General features: G+C 39.0%; 1 protein-coding gene across 1 annotated transcript in view; it reads left to right on the top strand.

The window, feature by feature from the left end:
• MYO16 (myosin XVI) overlaps positions 1 to 25,883 on the top strand; it is a 257,006-nt gene that overhangs the window by 5,503 nt on the left and 225,620 nt on the right. Inside the window, exons 2-3 of the mRNA XM_065741050.1 lie at positions 16,137 to 16,207; positions 19,348 to 19,491. Of these exons, the coding sequence (XP_065597122.1) occupies positions 16,137 to 16,207; positions 19,348 to 19,491 (215 nt within the window). The remainder of the gene's footprint in view (positions 1 to 16,136; positions 16,208 to 19,347; positions 19,492 to 25,883) is intronic.

The following is a 25,883-nucleotide window of genomic DNA, read 5'->3' as shown; positions in this document are numbered from 1 at the left end:
AGTATTATTTAATATCCTTTAGTTTTATGCTATCATTTACTATCACTCTAAACTTCACCTAAATTATTTTGTTTCCCCCTTGGAAATCATGTGGAGTTCACTATATATGTAGTGAACAGTAGTTCACTATGTATTTAGTTCACTGTATATGTAGTGACATAATGATTTGGTTTATTTTGTATTTCATAGTTGGTTTCTTTTGAATCAGAGGATAAATTTGTAAATCAGGATAATCTAAAAAGTGGCTGTTGGCAAGTGGGCAATGATCTCCTGGGTGGCAGCTCTTCTCCACAGCAGGGGATTGGAACTGGATGAGCTTTGAGGCCCCTTCCAGCCCAATAAATTCTATGATAAGTACTGAGTTACTGGGATCTGTTTTGAAAGATATCATAATATGCATATATGATTATTTATCCAATTTAATATTTATTGCCCAATCCTGAAGAGGCTTGAGCACTGGGCTCTGACTAGTGGAGTTTAGAGACTCTTTAGTGCATATGAAATTAATGAAGCACACAAAATGTTTCCCAGTTGGGGGTCTTGGGAAAAAAGAAACATGTATACTGTAAATGAATTTATCGACAAGACAGTCTGGTATCTACATTCTGTATTGGCAACTTGTATTTCTGTAACTGTGAAAGAGACTAATAAAGCTGACTGACAGACATGCTGCCAGAGACATGACATGCTCAGTGTATAGAAAGATGAAGCAGCACTCAGCTGTTTCAGTCCTGCCATTGGTGAAGAAACTGTTTCAAAGGCACAGAAGGTCAAAAAAACCCCGCGTATCTAACCAGTGCAAACTTCTAATCCTGTATGTTCTGCATGGTTTTTAACCTTGCTTAGCTCTGTGTGTGCTGAATTCAGCAACACGGTATCTTTTTGTTACAATGCAGGGAAACAATGCTTTTGGTTATTGGGTAACAGATGTTAAGTAATTAAAGCAGCCCATTTCAAAAGCAATCATAAAATCACAAGGAGATGAAATTTGAATACATTTGAATTTCTGCAGGATTCCATATGTTTGTTTTTTCTTGTCAATGTTTTTACATTTTTAGTAACTTGTTAAAGCTGAGATGAGAATGGAATGTTAAGCTGCTGTTTGCTTGATAAAGATACATTAAGACTCCTGATACACAGCATATATTTTATTGAAATAAGAAAAGCTTTCAGAAAAAGATATAATGTTTTGAGACTTGAGGCTTGATGCTGTAGATTTTTTTAGCTTTCCTCTTCTCCCTGTGGACTGCCCATCCCCAGGAGGGCCTCTGTTTACCAGCTACTTTTCTTTCAGTCCTGCAAGCTCCCTAGGCTGTTTCAGCTCAGTTTTTGTTATAACATATGCCCAGAAATATCCTGAGCTGAACAGCTCAGGAGAAGGACTTGGGGGTCCTGGTGGACGAGAAGCTGGGCATGAGCCAGCAGTGTGCTCTTGCAGCCTGGAGAGCCAACTATATGCTGGGCTGCATTAAAAAAGGGGTCGCCAGCAGGGAGAGGGGGATGATTGTTCCCCTCTGCTAAGCTCTTGTGAGGCCCCATTTGGAGTACTGCATCCAGGCTTGGGGCCCCAGCACAAGAAAGATGGAGAGCTCTTAGAACGGGTCCAAAGGAGTGCCACTAAAATGATCAGAGGGCTGGAGCACCTCTCCTGTGAATAAAGGTTGAGGGAACTGTGTTTATTTAGCTTGGAGAAGAGAAGAATCGGGGGAGATCTTAATTGTGGCTTTCCAGTACTTGAAGAGAACATATAAGCAGGGAGGGAATGACTGTTTATACGAGTTGATAGTGATAGGACAAGGAGGAATGGTTTTAAACTAAGACAGGGGAGATTCAGGTTGGATGCTACGAGGAAGTTTTTCACTCAGAAGGTGGTGACACACTGGAACAGGTTGCCCAGAGAGGTTATGGGTACCCCGTCCCTGGAGGCATTTAAGGCAAGGCTGGATGTGGCTCTGGGCAGCCTGGTCTAGTGGTTGGCCACCCTGCCCATGGAAGGGGTGTTGAAACCAGATGATCTTTGAGGTCCTTTTCAACCCAGGCCATTCTGTGATTCTATGACAGGAAGTCACAATTTTATCCATTGCCTCTAATACAGCTGTACAGCATAGTATTTATGAGGAAACCTTTGTAAAACGTGCACAAATTTTACTAAGAGCATTATTCATTGACTTTTGAATACTTTTCCAAAGTGTTCAACTATTTCTTACGTAGACTGTGATGGTATGCTTCTGTCAGAAGTCAGCATGTAAATGAATCATGACTTTATATGATCAAGATCTAAATCAAAAGGCTCACCCAATTAAAATGCTAAGAAAAACTTTACAAAACCATTCCCCCTATATGTCTCCAGCTTTTTAGGAATATATTGTGGTCTGGACTGATGACCTTTATAGACATCTTTCTGTGCTTTTTTGTTGTTGTTGTTTAATCCTATCAAGCTCATTTATATTTTCATGTTGGTGTTTTTCTCCATAAGATCTTTCTTTCCACATAATAACGAGTTTTCCACTCTGGCATGCTGTGGCACCCAAATGAAGCAAGAAACCCCAAGGTTAATCACTCACAAATTCACTGTGATGCCAAGAAATGATTGTTAAGCCACTAACAAACAACAAATGAGCATCTGGCATTTTTCCTAATTATTTCAGAGGGGGTCTAGAGTTGATTTTGCAGAATTATGCAGTGGGAAAACATATGCAAATCCACAAATCAGCAACATCCACATTCCATGTATTGTTAGAAGTCACAGTGATTATTAAGAAAGATTGCTGTTACAAGGCAGAAGCTTTTCCATGCAATTTGCTGTTGATTTCTTTTAAAATGTATTTATTGTGCTTCAGATTGATTTCCAATAATATTTAAGTTTGAAGGGGAAACTTGGATTCATCTTTCAGAGGCACTTATACTAAATGAGAACACCTTAAGATAATAGAATTTCAGCTGCAAAGTTACAAAATTCAATGGAGAAAAATCTTTTCCTTTAAAAAATTTTTTTTAAAGAAATATGATTTCTTTTTTAAACCCCCTCCCCCCCCCCAAAAAAAAGAACAAACTGTACATGTAATACTTTCTTAAAAATATAATCAATTTTCCAATGTAATTTAGAGGTCTTTTCCATCTGAGTGTAGACTTACGTTGTTACACAGGAGGAATACCTAAGCATGTGATTAAACGTCATGCTATAGACTTTAGTTAATTAATTGTTAGATTGAGAAGAATATTGTTGTACCTACATACAAAAGTTGTTTGAAGGTTTTAGAATCGTAGAATATACTAACTTGATAAGGACCAATGAAAATGGTCGGGTCTGATTCCCAATTCTACACAGGGAGACCTGTGAAGAGTTGAACCATGACCTAAGAAAATTGTCAAATGCTTTCATAGCATTTAAATGAGAACGCCTGACTTACCTCTCATCTGCTTCCTGAGACTGAGAGAAGGCAACCAGGCAAATGAATGTAGTGGAAAGCAGCTCAGGTGCAATTTGTTTGGAGATTTTGGGAAATAGAATAGCTGTAAGAGGAGTAACTTGCGTGAGAAGCTCTGAAGGTAGTGGATCTTAAATGAGTACAGTCAGAACCACTTAATGTGGGAAAAAGAAATTGCTAAGTTCTGGCTTTTTAGGCTTTTTCTGTTACTCAGCTCTTTCCTTCCTGAATTACAGTACTTCTTGTGGTCAAAATATATTAATAGGTAGTGCCAGATTTAACAGTACAGCATCAAGTGGATTTTCTTCCACAATAAAAATGTGAGAACTGAAATATTAAGCAATATATACGACTGTGTGTTTGTGTGTGTTTATGTGTATATACATATACACACACTGACATATGGAGGATTCTTTTTTCTCAGTGCACTGAGGTATCATTTTAACTTAGTGTGCAGGGCTTTAACTGTTAAAACCTTTTTCACTTCAGCTTGACAGTGAACAAGCTCTATAGCTATGAGAGAGAAATGAGTAAAGAGCTTATATGGCATAATGAATAGACAGCTGATTTTTCTTGATTATTGTGATTTGCAGCCGTCACAGTAACAGGTTATTACAGTGGAGGAACTGAAGTCTGTAAGAATACAATCAGTGAATGTAAGGAAATGGGTCATTTGGCTTTTGTTTCTGTGTGAATTGCACCTGAGAGTGGAGCTGGGAAGGTGAGTAGTTAAGGTGAAATTGGCAGTATATCTAAGTGTCCCGCTTTAAATAAGAATTTAAAGCATATGTAAGCAGTTCAGGTTAGAATTCAGGCAGTCAGCCTGAGGCTACGTGCTGCTTCCTTGCCTTGTTCCTTACCAGTGACTCCCTGTTACACTGCAGTATGTATGCGACCTTGAAGCAGTGCACACTGTGATTTTACGTGGGAAACAATGAAATGATTGCAGGGGATAATTTCTCACACCATGCACTGTTTAGGGTTCTGATTACATTCAGATTCAAAAGTCAAACACGACAGCTGCAACATTAAATCATTGAGGTAGAATCTCAGCTCCAGATTTAACAAGTCACTGCCACTGCTGGCTTGTAGTGGTAGCTTTTTTCTGGACTTCCACATTTGTTCATTGAGAAGATGTAAAATATGACCCATAGTTTTAAAGCTGGAAGCATCTGTCTGAATTTTGAATTGCTGCTTTCTTTTGTAGTCTACTAAAGAGACATTCTGTGAGAAGGCATCAGCTGTCATAGCATACTTTTTGGTAATTGCCATCTGAACTTCACTGTGTTCCTACATGGAATGGGCATATGACGTGTTTTGTTTTCAAAGCCTTCCCTAAGACTCCTGTAGGTGCAAGTGTTCAGAATGATACAAGTCATTACATCGTATGTTGCATCAAATTTACATAATCCCTGACCCATCAGAGATGTCTCAAGCTGTCCACTTGTGCAAAGAATCATTCGGCTTTGCACATCTCATGCGTTATACTAGGAAAGAAACAAAATTGAGAGATGTGGGTGACGTAGAGAAAAACTACTAAAAAGTTATTTGATCTTCTCAGGTCTTTTTTTGGCAACATGTAAAGGGCTGTAGTTGAATACTGATATTATTGCAAAACAAAAATACGAAGTGTAGCATCTACGCATTGAATTTCAACTTCTCTCTGTTTTAAGAGTCTAGAAATACTATGAGAGAGGAGTGACTTTGTATGAAGGTACAACAGTGTTCTCCAGAACTTTTCATATCTTTTCAACATCTCAGATATCTAAAAGGTGGTACTGGTATCAGTAGACGGAATTATGTTGATCTGTTGAAATTTGCCATACAGGAAACTCTCCATCAACCAGAAAATGGTGCATGGAATACAAACAGTAGTGAGCTAAAAACAACATATGCAGATAATCAAGATAACAAAGTAGGATTTTTAAAAAGATGTAGAAAAGCTCAAAAAAATATGATTATGTGGACTTTGAAAGTATGAGTGGAGGAACAGATGTGTGATTCGGCTTCTGCAAATCCTATGAAAGTTTGTCTGCTGTGGATGGGACTGAAAATCCTTCTGAAGGTGGTAGTTAGTTTGAATTTAATTAAATATATGGAAATACTGTAAGGGAATTAGGAGGGCCAGCATGTCCATGTGGGCTGGAGCACTGGGTACATGGTGGAGTCTGTCTGTGGTGGCAGGGCAGGGCAATCAATGCCTGTCCCACTGCCCCAGTTAGAAGCAGTGCAGCTGGGTGCACTGGGGTGTAACCCCTGGGTTGCAGGGCTGGTGGCCTCAGGGCTGACATGGAATCCAGGTCCTAGGCAAGGCTGGGGAGCCCTGGGGTTGAGCCAGGGACCAGGGGGCCCTCAGGGCCATGACAAATATATGGCATTCAACATGCATTGTTGTTATTCAAACTGGATATAATATATAAGTAGCATGAAGATGCATGTTACTGGTTTTCGAGTGCAGTAATTGATTTTAGGCATTCTCACATTTTCGTGAATTGGCATTCTATCGCTGAAAATGATCTGAGAGAGAGTGAGAAGCTTGGAGGGGAATTAAAAAATCAACCAAGGCTAGGCTGTTGGATAGGGTATGTGACTGGAAATCTCATAGCTATCCCAAATGATAACAACAAATATTAATGACAGCACACAGAGAATACAGACTCCTACTTCATGATTGCAATGGAACACACATGATCTTTGGGTGAATTGGATTGTAGCCAGATTCATCTACAAGGTATATGAAAGATTTAAGAATTTGGGAAGGAATCGGGTTAGAGTTGGTCAATTCAATAAGAGAAGTATAAACGAAATCAAAGAAAAATGTAGATTGGTTTAGATGATGGAGAATAACTCTTTTGCATAGCGATATATGCCAAAATATATGCACAGTGTTCCTTAGCTGGAACACTTAAAATGTTTTTTAAAATTCATCCATTGTGTATTTTTTGCTAATGTAAATATCCTTAGTTATACTTGTCTGTATATTGAAAGTCTGTGGAAATGCTATATTGATGTCACCCTCTAGTGACTTTTGATGTGTCATGATTTACATTAAAAAAAAAAAAGTATCATTCTAGTCACTGTTTGAATTGCAATGGTACTGCTCACTCCCTCAGAGGTGCAGTTGTACCAGTAGGGGGGTACTTCTCTGAGTTAAATGCATATCTGAGCAGTGAATCAAGTTAAATAAGAATAGTGCTTGCTGATGTTGGCATGCGTCTGTGTTTATGCCAATGTTTGTGTTTTCTGATTCAAAAATTGTCAGTCGTATTTCGTTGACCCCGTTCAGAGCTCTTCCTGCATGCTCTTTGTGTCAGACTCAGCAATCGTTGCTGCAGAAGAAGCCAATTCAGCAAACTGATCCAAAAGTGAGCAAACCGCCCCTCAAAATCAGCAGTTATGTTCATGGCAACCGAACCAGTTCACTTCCCTGTTACTGATGTGCTGATGCAAAGAAAGGAAATAGAATATACAGGCATTTAGGCAACATTGAGGTTACCGTTAGTTTCCTTTGTGTCCTTTCCTTTTGTGCTTCTCCTTAATGCTTGTCTTGATTTGAACCATTTTGGGGCACTGAATCAGATGGAAAATGCCTTTCATAAGGTTAGCCTTCAGCTGACTTACCTCTCCATACCAGCTCATGGCAGATGGACATGTGCAGCCGATACACAAGGTCAAAGGCAGGAGTGTGTGAAAGAAAGCATAAACAACAAGAGTGAAACAACTTGGATTTTGATGATGAATATGCTGTCACGGATTATGTCCTGTGAAAAGGGATGCCTGAGGAAAGTATGCCAAGTGGTGAGATATTCCTGGAACCAGGCATTTCCAGCATAGTTCTGGCCACTTGTATGCCACATGCTTGACTATGTTGGATTAATGTATAGTTAGCTAATATCCCTGGTTTGTTCTGGTTGAAGTTTGCTTCCTCGTTCACACCCTGGGAATAACACTATATACATACAGAATCTAACAGCTAGTGGTCTACATCTGGTAATTAGTATCATTTAGCAGCTGCTAAGCGGGATAATAGCCTGTTATCCTTGAAGATTTCTAATAGGAGTCGTAATGACTTGCTTACGCTGCTTCTAAACCAGCTGGCACGGACTTGCTGTGCATGGTGTGAGAGTTAAAAGAGGGACTGAGTCTCACTTCATATGGAATGCAAGTCAAGGGTAATTTGATTTATGCCAATTAAGTAATTCTGCTATAGGATCAGCAGACATGATAAAGTAGAGGCAGTGTACAGTCTTTTCAGCATAAAAAATAGTGTTGTATGCAAATTATTCAACTTCCAGTGTTACATTAGGGAAAAACATGGGATGGCAATTGCTTTCAAATTAGTCTGCTGCCCACACGAGTTATTTTGCTGATGTGCGTTTTAGCATGTTGTATATAAAAACTGTAGGACTGGAGTCTCGAATACTCTGAAATAAATTTAACATACTGTAAAATATTGTAAGGCTCTGAAACTTAATTCAGTTCTACAAACACTTCAGTGTACAGTTGGGTGTTTCTGTATGCCTCACTAACAAAAATTCAGAATTCAGTCAAGTCAGGTCCATGCTAACAGCCCTTGATGACATAGCTTATTTGGCCTGGGAAATAGCTACACTGGCGAACCCTCTGCTATGCTATCAGCTATGATGATTGCAACAATATTTTTAGGTAAGCATGTGCTATTTTGTGAGGTGATTCACAGAAGTTTTAGTTGCGAAGAGGTGAAATCACGGCTTTATAAACTAGTGAGACATTATTACTACGACATTTCTCTTTTGACATGGCCAGAGCTCTAGCTCTGGAAAAGTTAATTAAAAAACAGAGGCAAAACCAAGGGATGACCACCATTGCATAGAGCTGTGGGATGCATTCCTTGCAGGAATGTCTTCGGTAAACAGAATTGAATGGCTGCTTCCAATCTTCTCTAAATTACTGTGTTCACTGGTTTTCCATTTCACTCTAGAATGCATGAGCATTCTAGTTCAAATTGTAATGATAAGACAAGTAGGGTTTGAATATTGTGAAGTGAAAAAAGAAAGAAAACTAGGAATAAATACCCTACCAAAAAAAAAAAAAAAAGAAAATAGAGGGAGAAATCAGATGTAAATGTTAGGCAATGTGATCCACTGTTTTTTAAATATTGCTCCCCTGAGTTGATCCTAGTCCAAAGTGCTTTTCCACGTGAATATCTGTCATTATTCAGTCTTAAAAACAAAGATGTTTTACCTGCCATACTACCACTTAGCTTGTGGCATATCATATTTGACTGCTGCCCATAATCACCTCTTTGTAAGGAGATTAATTTGTAATTTATGTGCTTGAGCATGTAAGCCATTCAATTTCTGGTCTTAATATTTTCCAGTGGAGGCAAGAACGGCATAAAATTTTGCATATATAAAATGAAACAGACAAGGTGGAATTTGCTTGAAGAAATGTTCTATCTATCACTTGTTGAATGATGGTAGAACCTAAACTAATGAACTATTCCAGCTGTGTCCATATAGCAACAGAAATATCTGCCCCACGGAAGTAACTGTGACCTCCTCACTGATCTCATTTGAGTTAGAATTAGTGACTGTGTGGCCTAGAGTCATAGACATTATTTATATGGGTTTTTTTCTGGTTCAAGGTACGTCAGATAACAGGACAGCTGTTCCCTTGACCTTGAATGATTTGTACCACTAGCAAGCTGCTAGGATTGCTGAAATCCTAGGTATGAACATGCAGTAGTTGAGCGTGCATGTCTTAGTGGAATGAGCTATCCTGACATGTACTTCTCTCAGCTGCTTAAGGTTCTCTCCCACAGAGAAGTGATTGAGGCCCTGAGCCACACCCAGGCTTGGGATCTGATTGGTTTATCCACTAAGAATGCATGGGAGAAAACTAGCATCTGTTTTGATCCAGGTCTAAACTTAAAACTGGGACAATGGGCCTCTCAGGATGTAGGACTACCTCTGTCAATCTGTTTCATTGGTGGTTTGATTTCCTTCTCTTAAAAAGAATGAGATCGAATCAGTCTGACAGTTCATATCCTTAAGTTCAGCAAAGAATCAATGACCATCAGTGACCTTTGGGACCGCAGTTATCAGATTCCTGTCTGCCTGAAGAAAAATGATCAACTATGGGAACTCTGCTAGGCAGGATGAAAGCAGCAGCCTCATCAGTGCTGTGTTCAAACAGTGGACTACACAGTTAGGGTATGGAAAGCTAAGGTTCTCAAATTCGACTTTGGTGGAAAATGTCTTTTTCCTCTCTTTGGTAATGCATTCTGTGAATGGCATAGCACTTAGTTGTAAAAATGTTGTGCATATTTCCTTTATGATATGTGTTTTTCTTTTATGCCGCAATTGAGTTCCAGTGGTGTTTTAAAAGGATGTTAAAATGATGATTGTTCTGAATAAGTGGTGCGACCCAATGAATAGGGCTTAATTTGAAAGCATCAGCTGTCTCACTAGGTATGTAGTGAAAGTATTACTACTTTAAATGTGTTTGTTCGGAAAACAAACCAAATTACAATAATGATGAAATCTACACATAGCACTTGTTGAATTTTGAATTTTGATTTTAACCTCATCATGGGAAAAGTAAGCATTGTTCTAAGATGGCATTTACTAAAAATTTATGACATCTTAATTGATTTCATTTGCTGTTCTGATTAAGAGTAATGTAACAGAGATTGATTTTCATCTGTACATCTCATATGCAGCTGAGTTGTTTAACAGGTTCCTCATAATTATCTTTGGTTCAAGCTGAAAGTACAATGTGACTGGAATGAGGAAAGTATATTAGGGAGGAATGAAGTAGGTAACAGTTCTAAGTGATGCACCTATACAGAGTTTAAGATGCTACTGTTGGATGAACTGTCTGATTATAGAGTGACTACCAGACAAAATATGGCACTTTGTTAATTGAAGGTAGAAATATGCTGTTCTTCGTGGTTCAGTGTCATTTCTGTTATCTACTCCACTCTCCCTATTTATGCATAGCCAGCACTGCATTCCTAAGTAGTTTATCTTGCTGAAAACTAATCTTAGTCTTGTGCCAGCACAAGGGAAGTGGCAGAATCACACAGCCTGAGGCAGCAGGTGAACAGAAAGATCCATTTCAGCAAAAGCATGGTCCTAGGTGTCTGCTGTAAGTCACATTTCTTCACATAATGAAGAAGTAAAGCCTTCCAGCAGGAAATATGTGTCCCTGCTAAACTGAGAACAGAAATAAGAAACAGAGTTTACAATAGGTAGCTGGTACTCCCAGAGGAACAACTGTTAGAAAGATCTACCTGTAGTATTCAACACAGCAGAAGGCCAATGGTAAGTTTTACATATATTGGATATTTCATTTTCTGTCTCTTCTGTTTAAAATAAAACTGTTTTACCCAGATCTAAAGTTTGCATTACCATAGTGGTCACTATGTCGGCGTGGTCTCTAATATTGGTGGCCCTGTGGCCTTGGGAATTGTAAGCCCTATCTCACATATGGAAAGCTAATGCGTGGCCTGTGGCTGATAACAAGCATGGCAGTGCTAGCTTTATGGACTGTAGGGCTACATAGAAAGTTGTAATTCTGTAGATACAGTCAGTGAATTGTGGAAAGCTATTCAGCTCAGTGGAGTCATTCAGTTAAAATTGTAACATGAGGCATATGCAGAAAGTTAGCTTAATTATTATCATTCTTTATTGCGCAGAAACCAACTTCATCACTACAGGTCTTTTTAATAAACTTTATTAGATAATAATGGTTTTTGAATGATTGTATCAGTTCTTCTTTAACTTGCTGATAATTTTGCATGTTAAAGCTGAAAGATGTAAGAAGAATGGACAGACTTCTTTAAACATGCAAAGGAGGAGCTGGTCTGTTTACTAAAAAATTTATTCTCTATGTTAATTTTCAAGTATATGTCAGCTTCTTGCCTTAAGGCCTGTTTTCAACCCCTCCTCTTTCCCAGAGATTCTCCTTCCATGAGAGTATATATATAAGACTAGTTTTGAAAGAAACTCTTTGAAAACTACCTTAAAAATTGCACTAATTAAGGGAGATGCAGCATTTCTAGAGTATAGCTGTGCGGGAGTTGTTGTTCTCATTAGGGATTTTTTTCCCTCAAATTACTGGCAGTAGTTCTATCAAAAGGAAAAGCTGAACATAAAAGTGAAGAATTTCATATTGACTAGTATAGCCTTCAATGAAAGACTTAAGTGAGTTGCACAGTTGTGAGAGGAGCTTTACTTCTGTGATCTTTTCATTATTTTCTCTTGTATTCTGTTTTGAAGAGAAGGGTAGAATTCAAAAAAAGAGGAATTTTTTTTTACTTGCCTTTAAATGCAGAAGAATGTTTCACTTTATCATAATTTAGGACGAAAATCAGTTGACAGGAGAGTTTGCATATCTTCCTTAGTAGTCTCTGTGATGTGAATTTCTCAAAGTGCTGAATAAACTACACACAATAACGAGGAAAAACTTAATTTAGACAAAGAAAACTGCTAAGCTTTTATCTACTTACTGTTTTTTTTTTTTTTTTTGTATATGGCTTGTTTTGCTTATGGTCATAATTAATATTCTACTTCAATTTTGCAGTTTTGTATTGTTTCTTTGTGATGTGATCTTGGTACATATTTCTTTTGGGAGGGGGGGGAGCAGGGCAAAGATGTTAATTGTTATGAATTTTAATTTCAGATCTAGCAATGATCTGTCATTTTTTTGCTTGCAAAAGCAGTGTCACTGAATGGATCTGGAAAAGTGTTCCTTCTGCATAAATATAGTTCAGTAAGCACTAAGACTTTGAGAGACTTGATGAAGGGAAGAGGCAATGAATTCTCTTTTTTTTTATACACAAGCAGACAAGGGCTTTTTGTGTCAGTTACTATTTTAGGCTCCAGATAAAATTATTGTGGATTATTTTCAGAAACGCAGTTTCCCATTCTTGTCTTGCTCGTAGCAAACAGGTAAGATCTTCATCCTCTGTCTTTACTTAGAGGGTAAGGTCTTCAATGCTCTGTCTTTGCTTACAGGGAGTTAGCTTTAGAACAGTTTTGGTGCTTTCAAGACTCTTCATGAGTGAGTTCATTTGAATGACCAAACACGAAATTTTCTGTTTTATTTTTACTGCTATTGTTTTCTTGTTTTTGTTTTTTCTTTTTCTTGAATTCAAAAGAAGGAACGCTACACAAAAACACTATATAAAGTGGATGAGAGACTGAAATAGATGGAATTTTTTTTTCCCTGCTGAAAATTGGGGATGGAGGAAGGAGAATGACTGAGTCGACTTATTCAGATGAAATCCTGACCAAATTGGTGTATTGAAATTACTTTTGGAACCATAAGAAATCTTTTGTGATACAGAATAGACATTTAATGTCCTGATAAGGGAAAGGTGTAACATACAAACACTGAAAATACTGTCTCATGAAAATGATACAGTTTGCATACCTTTCTAAGGAGGTAGGGAAAGTCTTCACTCAAACTGGAGGTGGAGGAAGCATCTCCTTATGTGATCAGCAGTTTAGATCTTAAAAGAAGGAAGGAACTTAGTTCTTTGCTTTTATTTTTTATGTACTCTGTCTGGATGAGGACACTTGTGTACTTTAGTATTGAATTTCCAGACCTGAGGGCAGAAAGAAATGCGTTGTTTTGTGTCATTCATCCAATTTTTTCTCAAGGTTATGAAAATATGTATATATTTCTCCTCTTTCCCTCTCTCCTTTGGTGCTTTTCCATCTTGCTTGATGGTTGTTTTCTTTCAGGTTATTTAATGTTCCTCTTCTACTTTTAATGGATAAACTGGAGGCTGCGGTAGCTTCTAATAGTAGTTAGCTTTCAAAATGGCATTTCCCAGAACATCTAGTCTTTCAGAGTTATATAAATGAAACAAACCAAAACCTTGAGTGAGCTGAAATAGGTACATGGAACTGCTCATAAAGTGTGAATTTATACAGTGGTTTGGATTAATGTTTGATTTCCAAAGTTTAAACATGAGCAGAAGATTTAATGGATTTGTATAACTAGTGTAAATATTTGCCCACTATATACCACTGTGTTTACTGCATGTGGAGCAGGTAGTTATGATAATGCCAAACCTTTTCTAGTTCTGTTTTCCCTTTAATTTTACAGGCTTGCAACCATTTAGCCAGATTTTCTTTCTTAGCCTACACATGTGTCTAGGACACATGATAAGAAATAACTTAATTTTCTGAAGACATTACTTGTGAAAATCTGCAGTGTCTGAAAAGAGAGCTGATGGTTGAGGCACCATCCCTAGCATTGTTCAAGAAGCATTTAGATGAGGTGCTAAGGGATTTGATTTAGTAGTTCAGTGGGTAGGGATGGTGATAGGAGGATGGTTGGACTAGATGATCTTGTAGGTCCTTTCCAACCTAATGTACCTATGAACCTATGAATGTTTGAATGCAGTACGTACATTTAGTACAGTGAAAATGGAATTAAAATATATTCTCAAAATAAAGAAGACACACAAAATGCATGGGTAAGGAGGAGATGGTGCACATTATTCACATTATTTCAAGGTCTTTGACATGGTTACTCACCACATCCGTCTCTGAATTGGAGAGAAATGAGTTTTGAAGGCTGGACTATTTGGTGGATAAAGAATTACTTGGATGGTCATAGCCAGAGGGTTGTGTTCAGTGGATCTATGTCCAAGTGGAGGCGGTGATGAGTTGTGTCCCCCAGGAGTCTGTTCTGGGACTGATACTCTTTAACATCATTATCAATAACATGGACACTGGGATCGAGTGCACCCTCAGCATGTTTTCTGATGACAGCAGGCTGAGTGGTGCAGTTGACACAATAAAAGGAAAGGCTGCCATCTAGAGAGACTTGGACAGGCTCAGAAAGTGAGGACATGAGAACCTAATGAGATTCAGCAAGGCCAAATACAAGGTGTTGCCCTTGGGTTGAAACAATTCCAGATATGACTATAGACAAGAGGAAGAACTCATTGAAAGAAGCCCTGTGGAGAAGGACTTAGGGATCCTGATGGACAAAAAGCTGCTCATGAGCAAGCAGTGTGCACTTGTAGCTTGGGAGGCCAACAGTATCGTGCACCTATCAAAAGGAGGGTGGCCAGCAGGGAGAGGGAAATTATTATTCCCCTCTACTTTGTCCTTGTCAGGCTCTTTCTGGAGTACCGCAGCTAAGACTAGAGCTCCCAGCACAAGAAGGATGTGGAGCTTTTGAAATGGGTCCAGAGGAGGGCCATGAAGGTGATCAGAGGGCTGGCGTACCTCTCCTATGAAGAAAGGTTGAGGGAACTGGGCTTGTTTAGCTTGGGAAAGAGAAGGCTCCACGGGGAAATCATTGAAGCCTTCCAGTACTTGAAGGGAGCTTACAAGCAGGAGGAGGACCAACTTTTTGCTGTCTGAAAGTGGTCAGACAGGGAAGAGTTGCTTTAAATTAAAAGAGGGAAGATTTAGTTTAAATGTTAGGTAGAAGTTTTTTTACTCAGTGGATGGTGAGGACCTAAAACATGTTGCTCCGAGAGGCCCCATTTCAGGAGGCACTGAAGGCCAGACTAGTCTGGTCTAGTGGTTGGCAGCCCTTCCCACAGCAGGGACTGGATCTAGATTATCTTTAAACACCCTTTTAACAAGCCATTCTACGATTATTCTCTTGACAGATTTTCAGGAGCTGTAACAGATGTGAGATGAATTGATGGTCCTCCTGTAGGACAGAAATTGCAGAGGCTCTGAGTTTACAGGGTCTGTTAGAACTTCAGAGTGCTTTGTGGGCCTATGCACAACTCCATCCAGGAATCTTAAATAGAAATAACACCCAGGATTTCCAGATGATGGGGACAAAATGAGCTGTGTTCCTATTGGTACATTATTGGCAATTACCTTCCTAGCTGGGCATCTTTTAAAAGGGTTTTTCTTACCAGTTCAGTGGAGAAAGGGTTGCAATACTGAGGTGAGTTTGCCTGATGGTGACTGGCCGTGTCACTGTGCTGTCCTGCTCCAGGAATAAGCACTGGTGGCACAAATTAGTCAGTGCTTAAATTCTAACTGCAAAAGTTATAAAGACTGTAAAGACCATTGGGAAAAAGTGCTAAAATTTCACACTTGAGTGGGCACTGATGAGCAAGGTTGTTTTTCTGCTTGCATTTGTAAGGCTGTGTTCATTTCAAAACAGAAACCGATAGATCTAACTGGGAGTGAGGCTGAACTATGAATATAATTTTAAGAGTTATTCTGCATCAGTAATCTGACAATGCACTGTAAAGGTTAAATTGAGTGCAGATCAGATCATTTAGCTATGGTATGGTGATTAATGTCGAGTGATACAACTTATGAATACTGTTCTCAATTATTTACTGAGAAAGCCAACAGGTCTGGGAACTCTGCAAAATCAAATAAAACTGATTGACTGTGATTTTGCTCCCAAGATGATTGTGACCTTCAGTGAGAGTCTCTCTCCTCCCCTCTCCTACTTACGGAGCTGACATGCTCATCTGTCCTTTTGAGAAGTCCTCGATACTGTTCATATTTAACATCATTATCAAAGGTTCTTTGCTTCTAGGCCTAGCTGTTAAAATAGATGAGATGAGAAATGCTGACATTATAGTTTTGCAAATGTTATCTCAGCGGTTTGCATATATTATTAAATCTGTTAATGAAGATGGGGAGGAATCAGGCAATTAACAGCTCGGAATTGGCTGTATTGCTGCATTAACTCTTGTTCCTCTTTACTTTGATATTTCAGTGCTACGGCTATTGAAGGATGGTGCTGACCCTCATATGCTTGTTTCCTCAGGAGGTTCCTTGCTCCATCTGGTAAGAGTGATTGAAGATTAGTGTTGGTGACTGTGGCTAAATATAGTGGGAAACTGAGTTGCAGATTGGGAATATTAACAAGAAGAAAGGCTTAGTAATAGTTTTTTTTTAATCTACACTACCCTCCATGATCATTATGAAGGCATCCAGCTATGCATGTGAAACAAATGATCATTTTTAAATTGCTTATCAAAGGGTGAATCATATTCTAGGGATGGTAACCGACACAGTAAAACGGAATATTTTATTTATAAATTATCTGAACAGTAAGTAAGAACAAAGGAAATACTGTTTGACTTTGAAGATGGAATTATATGATTCAGAGATTCATAGTTCCTATATGAAGAGAACCATTTTCTTTACTGTAAATTCTTAAGTCTGATTGTCCTTTGCTTTGGTCTCTGATGCTTCAATTGTAAATCTGTTTTCTGTTCAATGTGAATCTGTGTTAAGATATTTGAATTCTACTTTATTTCACAATACTGCTAAAATAAATTAGGCTTGAGAAATACAAGAAGGGCATAAAAGATCTAGTTAAAAGTCTGCTAGCAGAATGTTCCATTTTTGATTTTGGAAACTGGAAAATTTTTTGCTTAACAGTAGCTTGAAAAGATGGTTTGTATAAGATTATGTTGATCTGTATTATAGCATTTCTTATCTCTGATTTGTTAAAATGTGAACATTAACAACTCAGTGTAAGTTATACCGATACAATGAATTGTACTGTTGCAATGAAACTATCAATTTATGGAGCTGCCAGTTACATTACAAACTAAAGGAAATATAGTATGTCAGAATTTAATTTCTGTTACATAATTCGCCATAAGAGTTTAATTTTCATCTTCAGTTCATTTACTTTCATCTGCATTCACCAGGGTACTTAAGCTTTCTGTTTTCTTGGCTGCACAGTGGAGTCCAGCTGAGTGCTTTTCCTTCTTCCCCTTTTATTTCAGTGTCCTAGCTTCCATGCCAGAGTAATGAAGATGAGTAAAATGGATGTCATAATGTAATTCTACCTGTTATTAGATGTAACAGAATAATTATTTCATAGTCACTTGCAAATTACCAACCTGATCTCCTTCTAATATTGAGTGACCCACCTGATGGTTGAGGGAAAGGCTGCTGTCACTTTCTTCCAACAGTATTCTCTTGGAGAAGCTGATAGCCCCTGGCTTGGACAGATACACTCTTTACTGGGTAATGAACTGGCTGGATGATTGGCACCAGAGAGTTTTTGATGAATGGAGTAAATCCAGCTAGCATCACTAGGGAAGTGGTGTTCCCCAAGGTTTGGTAGTGGGGCCTGTCCTGTTTAATATCTTAACTGATGATCTGGGTAACCACATTCAGTGCACCCTCAGTAAGCTTGCAGATAACACCAAGTTGGAAGAAAGTATCAATTTGTCTAGGGGTAGGATGGCCCTTCAGAGGGATCTGTATAAGCTGGGTAGCTGGGCTGAGGCCAATGGGATGAAGTTCAACATAGACCAAGTGTTGGATCCTGCACTTTGGCTACAACAACCCCAGGCAACACTACAGGCTTGGAGCAGAGTGGCTGGAAGGCTGTATCGAAGAAATGGACCTGGGGGTATTGATCAACACTTGGCTGAACGTGAGCCAGCAGTGTGCCCAGGTGGCCAAGAAGATCAGTGCAGTATCAGAAGATCTGGCTTGTATCAGAAATAGTGTTGCAAGCAGGGAAGTAATTGTCTCACTATACACACTGGTGACACTGCACCTCGAGTACTGTGTTCAGTTTTGGGCCCCTCACTGCAAGAAAGACACTGAGGTGCTGGAGCGTCTCCAGAGAAAGGCAATGAAGCTGTGAAAGGGTCTGGGGCATGAGCCTTATGGCTGAGGGAACTGGTTTTATTTAGTGTGGAGAAGGAGGTCAGGGGTGACCTATCACTCTTTACAGTTGCCTGTAGGGACACTGTAGTGAGATGGGGGTTGGCCTCTTCTCCTGTGTAACTAGCAATAGGACTGGAAGGAATGGCCCCAAGTTGCATCAAGGGAGACTCAGGTTGGATATTAGGAAATACTTCTTCTCTGGGAGAGTGGAATGGGCTGTCCGGGGAGGTTGGTGGAGTCACCGACCCCAGAGGTGTTCAAGAAATGTTTAGATTTTGTACTGAGGGACACGGTTTAGTGGGACATTTTGGTGGTAGGTGGATGGTTGGACTGGATGATCTTGGAGGTCTTTTCCAACCTCAGTGAATCTATATTTCTATGAAATTACTCACAGATTTCACTGTATTTGTGCACTTGCTGTATATGTGTGATTTTCAGGGCAAGGAAATGTTACAAAGCTGTAAATACTGGATGAGGCATAGATATTAAGGATGATATTCAAATCATCCAAGTACTAATATAGAAATGTAGGCTCCCTGTAGCTTCTGTGCAGTGGAGAAAGATGATTCCTTCTCTAGTTACTGAGCTCATATGTAAGGCCATACTCTGGGTGTTAGCATAAGTGCTTTAATTGTCCTTAGGTATAATCCATAAGCACATGCAGTCTGAGGTGTGACAAAAGGAATAAGCTGAAAACAGTGGCTACACTAACTTAATCTTCTTTACAAGAAATGATTATCTCTTAAAATGAAACCAAGTGTACTAATGCACATGCTCACGTGCATGCAAACACCCACACTTCCCCAGGCACACCTGTCGTATGCAGCGTATATGTTTATCAGAGAGACTTGTACAGGAATTGCTGGAGGTAGCGGATTGGAGATAGTAATTATAGAGAGGTGTGTATTACTGCTACAAACTGCATAGAAGGCAGGAGTTAGTGTATTTGTGGATGTATGTGTGTGTAGTAGTAGGTTACTTGCAACCTACTACTCACAGTGCGTTCATTCAGTGCCTGTGTGCTAATTTGGGAAGAGAGTATTGAATAAATGGAAAGCTCATCTTCACTGCAGCTTTCAGCAGCTTTTACTTGATACTTTTTCACAGGGAATAAGGGATTCCATGACTCATACACATGAAACTTGGTGTCTCTGCAGAACTATTTCTTTAGATTCATCAGCTGTTGTCTACAAACATATCATCTGCTGATTTTAAACAGAGAAAAAATATATAATAAATTCAGTTGTGTGTGGAGTATAATGCTGTCCCTAATCTGCTCTTTCTTCTAGTGTGCTCGCTATGATAATGCATTTGCTGCAGAAATTCTGATTGACAGAGGAGTGAATGTAAATCATCAAGATGAGGATTTTTGGACATCAATGCATGTAGCCTGTGCGTGTGATAATCCTGATATTGTCCTGCTGCTGCTGCTAGTAAGTAAAACAATCCAATCCACTGTGTGCTTAAAAAGGAAACACAATATAGCATCGTGCAGTCTGAATTTGCTGTATGAATGTACTATACTGCTAATCGTATCAACGAAAGCATGTATTGTGTATGTTTATTTCTTGACATTATTTTGGTGCTCAGGATTTTTAGAAGATATATAACAAGGCATTTTCGAGTCTGTAACAAGAGTACATTATGAATGTACGTCAGGACAAGTCTCCCCTATCTCTTCCCAGTAGTCAAGAGCTTATATCTCTGATAAGCATTCAGTCCCAAATGGGGTATTTAGATAATTTTTCTTTTCTCCTTGTCACTTTCTGTTAAGGGTTGAGTTGGCAGGCAGTCTTATCAAAACCTCCTTCTTAAAAGCAAATATTCACTCAATTACACTCAGTATTCATAAAGAAGTGTTTGTGGGCATGACCAAAACGAGGCCAATTTTATATTTGTTCAAACAACTTTGACTTTTTGAAGCCATATATACCCAATGTAGTGATAAATACGACCTTCAGCCTCTGTAGAGATCAACTTTGTTCTTATGCTTCTGTTGCTGGGACTGCAGCCTTTAGTTTTAGTCCAGGATATTATTGCAACTATTTGTCCTATTTCATTTCCTGTTGCTCGTTAAAGCAGTAGTGCAGAAACAATTCACAGTCTGACTTAGTTTTCAAATCTATTTGCATCAATTTAAAATTTGTATTTTTTAATATATTAGCATTTCTTGGTATACTTATAACAATATTTCAATGTTACAGGTAAAATTAAGGGAGAAATAATTTTGAAAGACTGTATACTTGGTAATAGTTTTCATGGAAACACTTTGGGAGATTGCTTATTTCAACCCTTCTGCTTAGAGCAGGCTGAGCAACAGCAGCTTGCCTAGGACCATGTCCAGTGAGCTATGGAGTATCTTGAAGGAGGAGAAGTCCAGAACCAATCTGGGCAATCCACACCTATCTGACAAGCTGCATAGAAAAGAAAGGTTTTTCTTAGGTTTAAAGATTATTTTCTGTATTTTGGTTTGTGCCCATTGCCTCTGAGTCCTTTCACTAAACACTACTGAGAAGAGCTTGTCTCCATCTTCTCTACTTCTCTGATCAGGTATTTATATAAACTGATAAGATACCCCTGAGCCTTCTCAAGGCTGAAGAGTCCCAGCCTCACCTTGTATGACAGATGCTCCAGTCCCTTCATCATTGTTATGGCTTTTTTGCAGGGGTATCTCCAGAACATTCACATCTTCCTTGTAGTGAGGAACCTGCCTTATCAGTTTTGAGCTTCCACCAGTGCCTTGGCATGCTGATAGTGCAGTGCAGGAAATCTATGACTGCAAGTGTTGGCTAGTGTTCAACTTGGTCACCAGTACCCTTTAGACCTTATCTCTGCAATACTTTGTGTGGGAAGCTGTCTAGTTAGTAGGAAATACTGAAGAAAATAGCATAGGGTAAGTTTTCTCCTTTAAAATTGATAGCTGGCTAAGATTGTCTCGTGGGGGAGTCTCTGTCTCTCTCTCTGAAGGTTATATCTGGGTGCACCATTCTGGAACCATGTGCCTGTATTGGTTCAGTGATGGGAAGTGTGGTTTTTAACTAATATCATAATGATTAGAGCTCCCTTTTGAGGACTTCTCTAGGGAGAAGCTAAATTCATGTTATAGAAAACAGACTAAACAATATCCTGATAGCATAGAAAATAATTGAAAAATAAAATGAGAAAAATAAAATTCAGAGTTATTAATGTCTTTCCTTCCTTAAATCTCAGTTCTGAATTTATAAGTTTTAGCCTTCATTTGAAATCAGAACAGCTAACTCTTGAAAGTTTTCTTGCATAGGCTTTTGTTTAATCATACCAAGTTAGAAAGAATTTCTGAACTTAAAGATTCTTCCCCCCAAATATTGTGTCCTTTGTGCATACATTTTATTTTTAAATTGCTATGCAAACTTCATGAAAGAATGGTGGGTTTTGTTGACTTTTTTTTTTAAATAAGATAAAAACGAAAACAAAAAGAACAACGATGAGGCTCTTTTAGAAATTGTCTTGGGCACACATGTGGACTGCTCCAAAAGTAATGTATCCTGTTTATTTTCATGGAGATCACAGCTGTGAAGAACTCAATACCACTATTTTTTTTTGAGCAAATTCTCAACCGCAAAAGGCTATCTTTCCACTTGTTCACCACCTTTAGTTATGCATTTTTGTCAGTGATGAACAAGAGCCTACATGCTACAGTAGTAAAAATCTGTACCAGTGGAGGTGATCTACAGTCACTGTTGTCACTGTTGAAATGTACCACCCACTGCCCCACTATACTCACATCCACTGTTTGGTCTTTACAAATATTCTGCAAGTATTAGTGAGTATCAGTAGGTACCATTTTTCCATCATGGTGGAATTCAATGACAGCACTCTGCTTCGTATGCACTTCCATGTTAGGTGTCGTTCTGGGAGACTGCCCCTCTGCTGTCATGGCAACAAAAAGTAACAGAATATTGTCAGGAAGGTTCAACCTCTACTGCCATACCACCCACATCTGCTTCTGATGTCATGGGCTAACATAATAAAGCAGGAGGCATTGCTTAAGGGGCAGCTCTTATTAAATATATAATACTGCAGAATCACAGAATTGTAGGGGTTGGAAGGGTCCTCCAGTGATCATCTCATCCAACCCCCTGCCAAAGCAGCTCCCTAGCCCAGGTTGCACAGGTAGGCGTCCAGGCGGGTCTGGAACGTCTCCAGAGAAGGAGACTCCACCACCTCTCTGTGCAGCTGTGCCACTGCTCCGTCACTGCACTGGGAAGAAGTTCCCACACACATTTGTGCGGAACTTCCTATGCTTCAGTTTGTGGCCATTTCCCCTCGTCCTATCACCACACACTGCTGAGAAGAGTCCAGCCTCATCTCTTTGCCTCCCACTCCTTAGATATTTATAGACGTGGATCAGATCTCCTCTGAGTCTTCTTTACCAAGGCTGAACAGACCCAGGTCTCTCAACCTTTCCTCATAAGGGCGGTGTTCCACACCCTTTATCATCATTGTAGCCTTCTGCTGGACTCTTCCAAGGAGATCCCTGTCTTTTTTGTTTTTTAAAGGAGCCCAGAACTGGACACTGCACTCCAGGTGAGGCTTCACCACGGCAGAGTTGAGGGGGAGGATATAGTTAATGTATATAAAGTAACAAAACTCATTTTAAATGTTTTCTATTAAAACATGTAAGAAGTGAGCAACAAAAACGTAAAAGCAGAGGGATATTTGGTCTTGCTTTTGTGAAAGTAACACACCAGTTGAGTTTGATGGTGATTGCAGTTAATGCATTCTGAAGTTGTTCAGTAGAGATTTTTGATGAAATTTTATATTTCCTCTGCTTCATCCTTGAGAATAGTTTTTCCCAAATGTACGTACTGCCAAAACTGACTACAGAAATAAGGCATGGCTTTGAAGTGAAGGATATTTCTCTTTAGTAAGAGAGGGTTTATAGAAGTCTGATAAAGAGGATTGATTGTAACTGTATACATTCCATCTGAAAATTTACAGGTAATGTATTTATGACTGAAAATGGAGTTGCAAATAAACAAAAAAGTGGTGATTTTCTTGTCAGTCTTGAAACCTGTCCTCATGTTCTTTTGTCACAATGGAAAGCATAGCTGTGTATTTTTGCTGTTCACAGGACTGTGTTTAGCCAATATATCAAAATCCGTACAGTTCTTTGCCATAACTTGAGCTGGCGTTGCACTGTGCCCCTTATTTCAGCCCAGATGGGGTTAATAGCACACTGATGTTTGTTTGTTGCTGAGGGGCCAGACCTACAGAGCTGCAGCTGTGATGGTGCGGGGCTGAGGGCAGCCACAGTGTTAACTGTGCTGGGCTGCAGGTTGAATGTGCCTGGGTTTGACCATTTGCCATCACGAGCAAACAGTCTTCAGTAGTAGAGAGGATAATCTTTGGATTTATTTAACTATAGTGAATTATAGGAGTATGATTTGACTCTTCTCATATAGTGCCATGTATCTGAAAAAAGTACTAAGGTTACCACTTGACCTTCTGTAAATGACCCTGGCTTCAGTGAAACCTTCATTTGGAACCTGGAGTTACTTTTATACTGTTTGGTGATTGCTTTCTCCAGTCTGTACCTTTGGTTTTAATATTGAGCTACATTTAAACTATTCTTGTAATCTCTTAGGATTCTGATGGCCTCTGAGAATGCACCTGCTCTAGAAAACTGAGATGTATCCAGGAACATTCCTGGACCATGATGATCTGTGCTAGTAAACTGCTAGAAAGGCCTCTGGCATGAATTTGGCATGTGAGTTTCCTTTCAGACAGTTTCCCAGCACGTTTTTGAAGTCAGTAAGTCCCATGGTGCAGCTTGTATCCAGTTCATATGGTATAGAGGCGGAGAGACTTTACCAGACAAAGTGAGGTCTGTCCCATGCCAGTTGGCTGCAATGCCTAGAATTTTCTCAGGTACATTTTTTTTTCAGTAGCAGAGTTGCAGCCTTTGTCATATTTGGCTTTGTTACGAGCATCCATTTCCTCAGCTTTTCTATTGCAAATGAATTAGGTCAATTAAATGAACAAAATATTGTGTATAAATCTGATTTTTGATTCTCAGTGTTTCAAATAGTATTGCTTATGTACTCACAGCTGTCATATAGATTTAGTAGGAATATCCCACTGCCACTACTTTTGGCATATAAGGACTAAGATTTTCAGAAGGTGATATTTGTCTCCTGCATTGCCTTATTATTTTTTTTAATGTGTTTACTTTTGATGACTTTGTATTCTTCGAATTCTGCCTTTACTTCTAAACTGATAAACAGATTAGAATGGAGGTGCTAGTCCCTAACAATTCTTGTACAGCTCAGTGGGGAATTTCCTGAAATACTGCATGCTATGCCACTGTTAACATTAACAGGAGCAGCTAGGGGCTTATGCTGGACACTTCTAAAATCTTCCCTGCCTTTTTTCACAAGGTCAGTCTAATAAAAAAATCAGTAAGTATTTCTACAAATAGTTATGTCCAAAGTTATATTTTTTATTCCCATCATTTGAATGTTGTTTCATATAGTCCCTGTTTATTATGAGCAGTCTTCTGCAGGTATCTTCTGATAACTTGGAATAAATAGATCATCTTATATATTAAGGTTTTGGTAAACAGACTTACATCCATGTGCATTTTTTATGTTTAATGTTGGAGTTGTCTGTCTTATTTGCAAAATTTTAAATAAATTTGCCTATGTTCTAGGTAGTAAGCACTTTTTAAGGCATACTTTCCTTGACCAGATGAATAATAACTTTATATTCTCCATTCTGGGGTGTTAATCATAAGTAGAGTACTGTGCAGAGAAAGGGAATTATTCTTAGGTAAGCAGTGGCTTTTGAACCATGACATTAATTCTATCTGTAATAATATTTGACAAAGTGAAAATGGAAATTGAGGTTGAAGACAAGTATTTTTCACAACCTTGAACTGTCTTTGCATGAACATTTGATATTAGGAATTACTTGGCCTTGAGGTTGGTGTGTTTCATGGGCCATGTCTAATGTGTAGCGTGAGCCTGGATAATACTAATAATACTAATATAAGCCACAGGCAGCTTCTGTTATGTCACAGATTTTACCTGAAAGAATAAATATCACTTCATGTACCCTCATGAATCACTTTTAGATAAATATTTCTTCTAGATTGACTTTATAACCTAGACAGTGCTATATTATCTGTTTTAAAGTGTGAACCAAAAAATAACAGCGTGGTCCATCAACTGAGACTTGAGCAAATTCTAATTCCTACCCAACAGTCACAGAGACCAGTGAAGGTTTCCTCAGTGTGGGTTTCAAAATGTTTCCTGAAGGTAAACTAGGAAAAAGGGAATAAAGGCAATAATCCGCTGTCATTTCCTACTGGATGCCTACTGGACTTGTAGGCAGTTTTGGGAATACATGCTGAATGAAATGCTTGAAGCAATTTCCATCCCAACTTTATAACCCAGGTAGTATAGCTTTCCATGGAACGTATTTAAGTCTTTTCCATTTTGTAGCTGTCAGCAAGGGAAGGCATTGGGCAATTCAGCCAGGAGATACATTCCATGTAGCCCGCCACCAAGAACTCACCCCGGGGCAGCTGCTAGCACACAAAGAAATGAAGAGATCAAAGGTAATCTTTGGAGGTCTGGTTGCCATACATGCAAATGAGATGGGAAAGGTCAGATTCATCAATCACTGCCTGGCAGCATTAGTATTGAGGTTTCCCTTGGGACAGGGGATTTTCCTGTGAATGTTGTGTGCAGCAGCCTTCTCTAGGAGCTTGAAGAGAGTGTCAAGTGACTTTCACTTAAGAAGAAAGATGCATAAGCTTGTATGTATTTGTGCTTAAAAGAAA

The sequence above is a fragment of the Cyrtonyx montezumae genome, unplaced genomic scaffold, assembly GCF_038088225.1.
Source record: "Cyrtonyx montezumae isolate F1298 unplaced genomic scaffold, pur_monq_1.0 scaffold_3, whole genome shotgun sequence".
NCBI lineage: Eukaryota > Metazoa > Chordata > Aves > Galliformes > Odontophoridae > Cyrtonyx > Cyrtonyx montezumae.
This window is presented reverse-complemented; position numbering and strand designations above follow the sequence as displayed.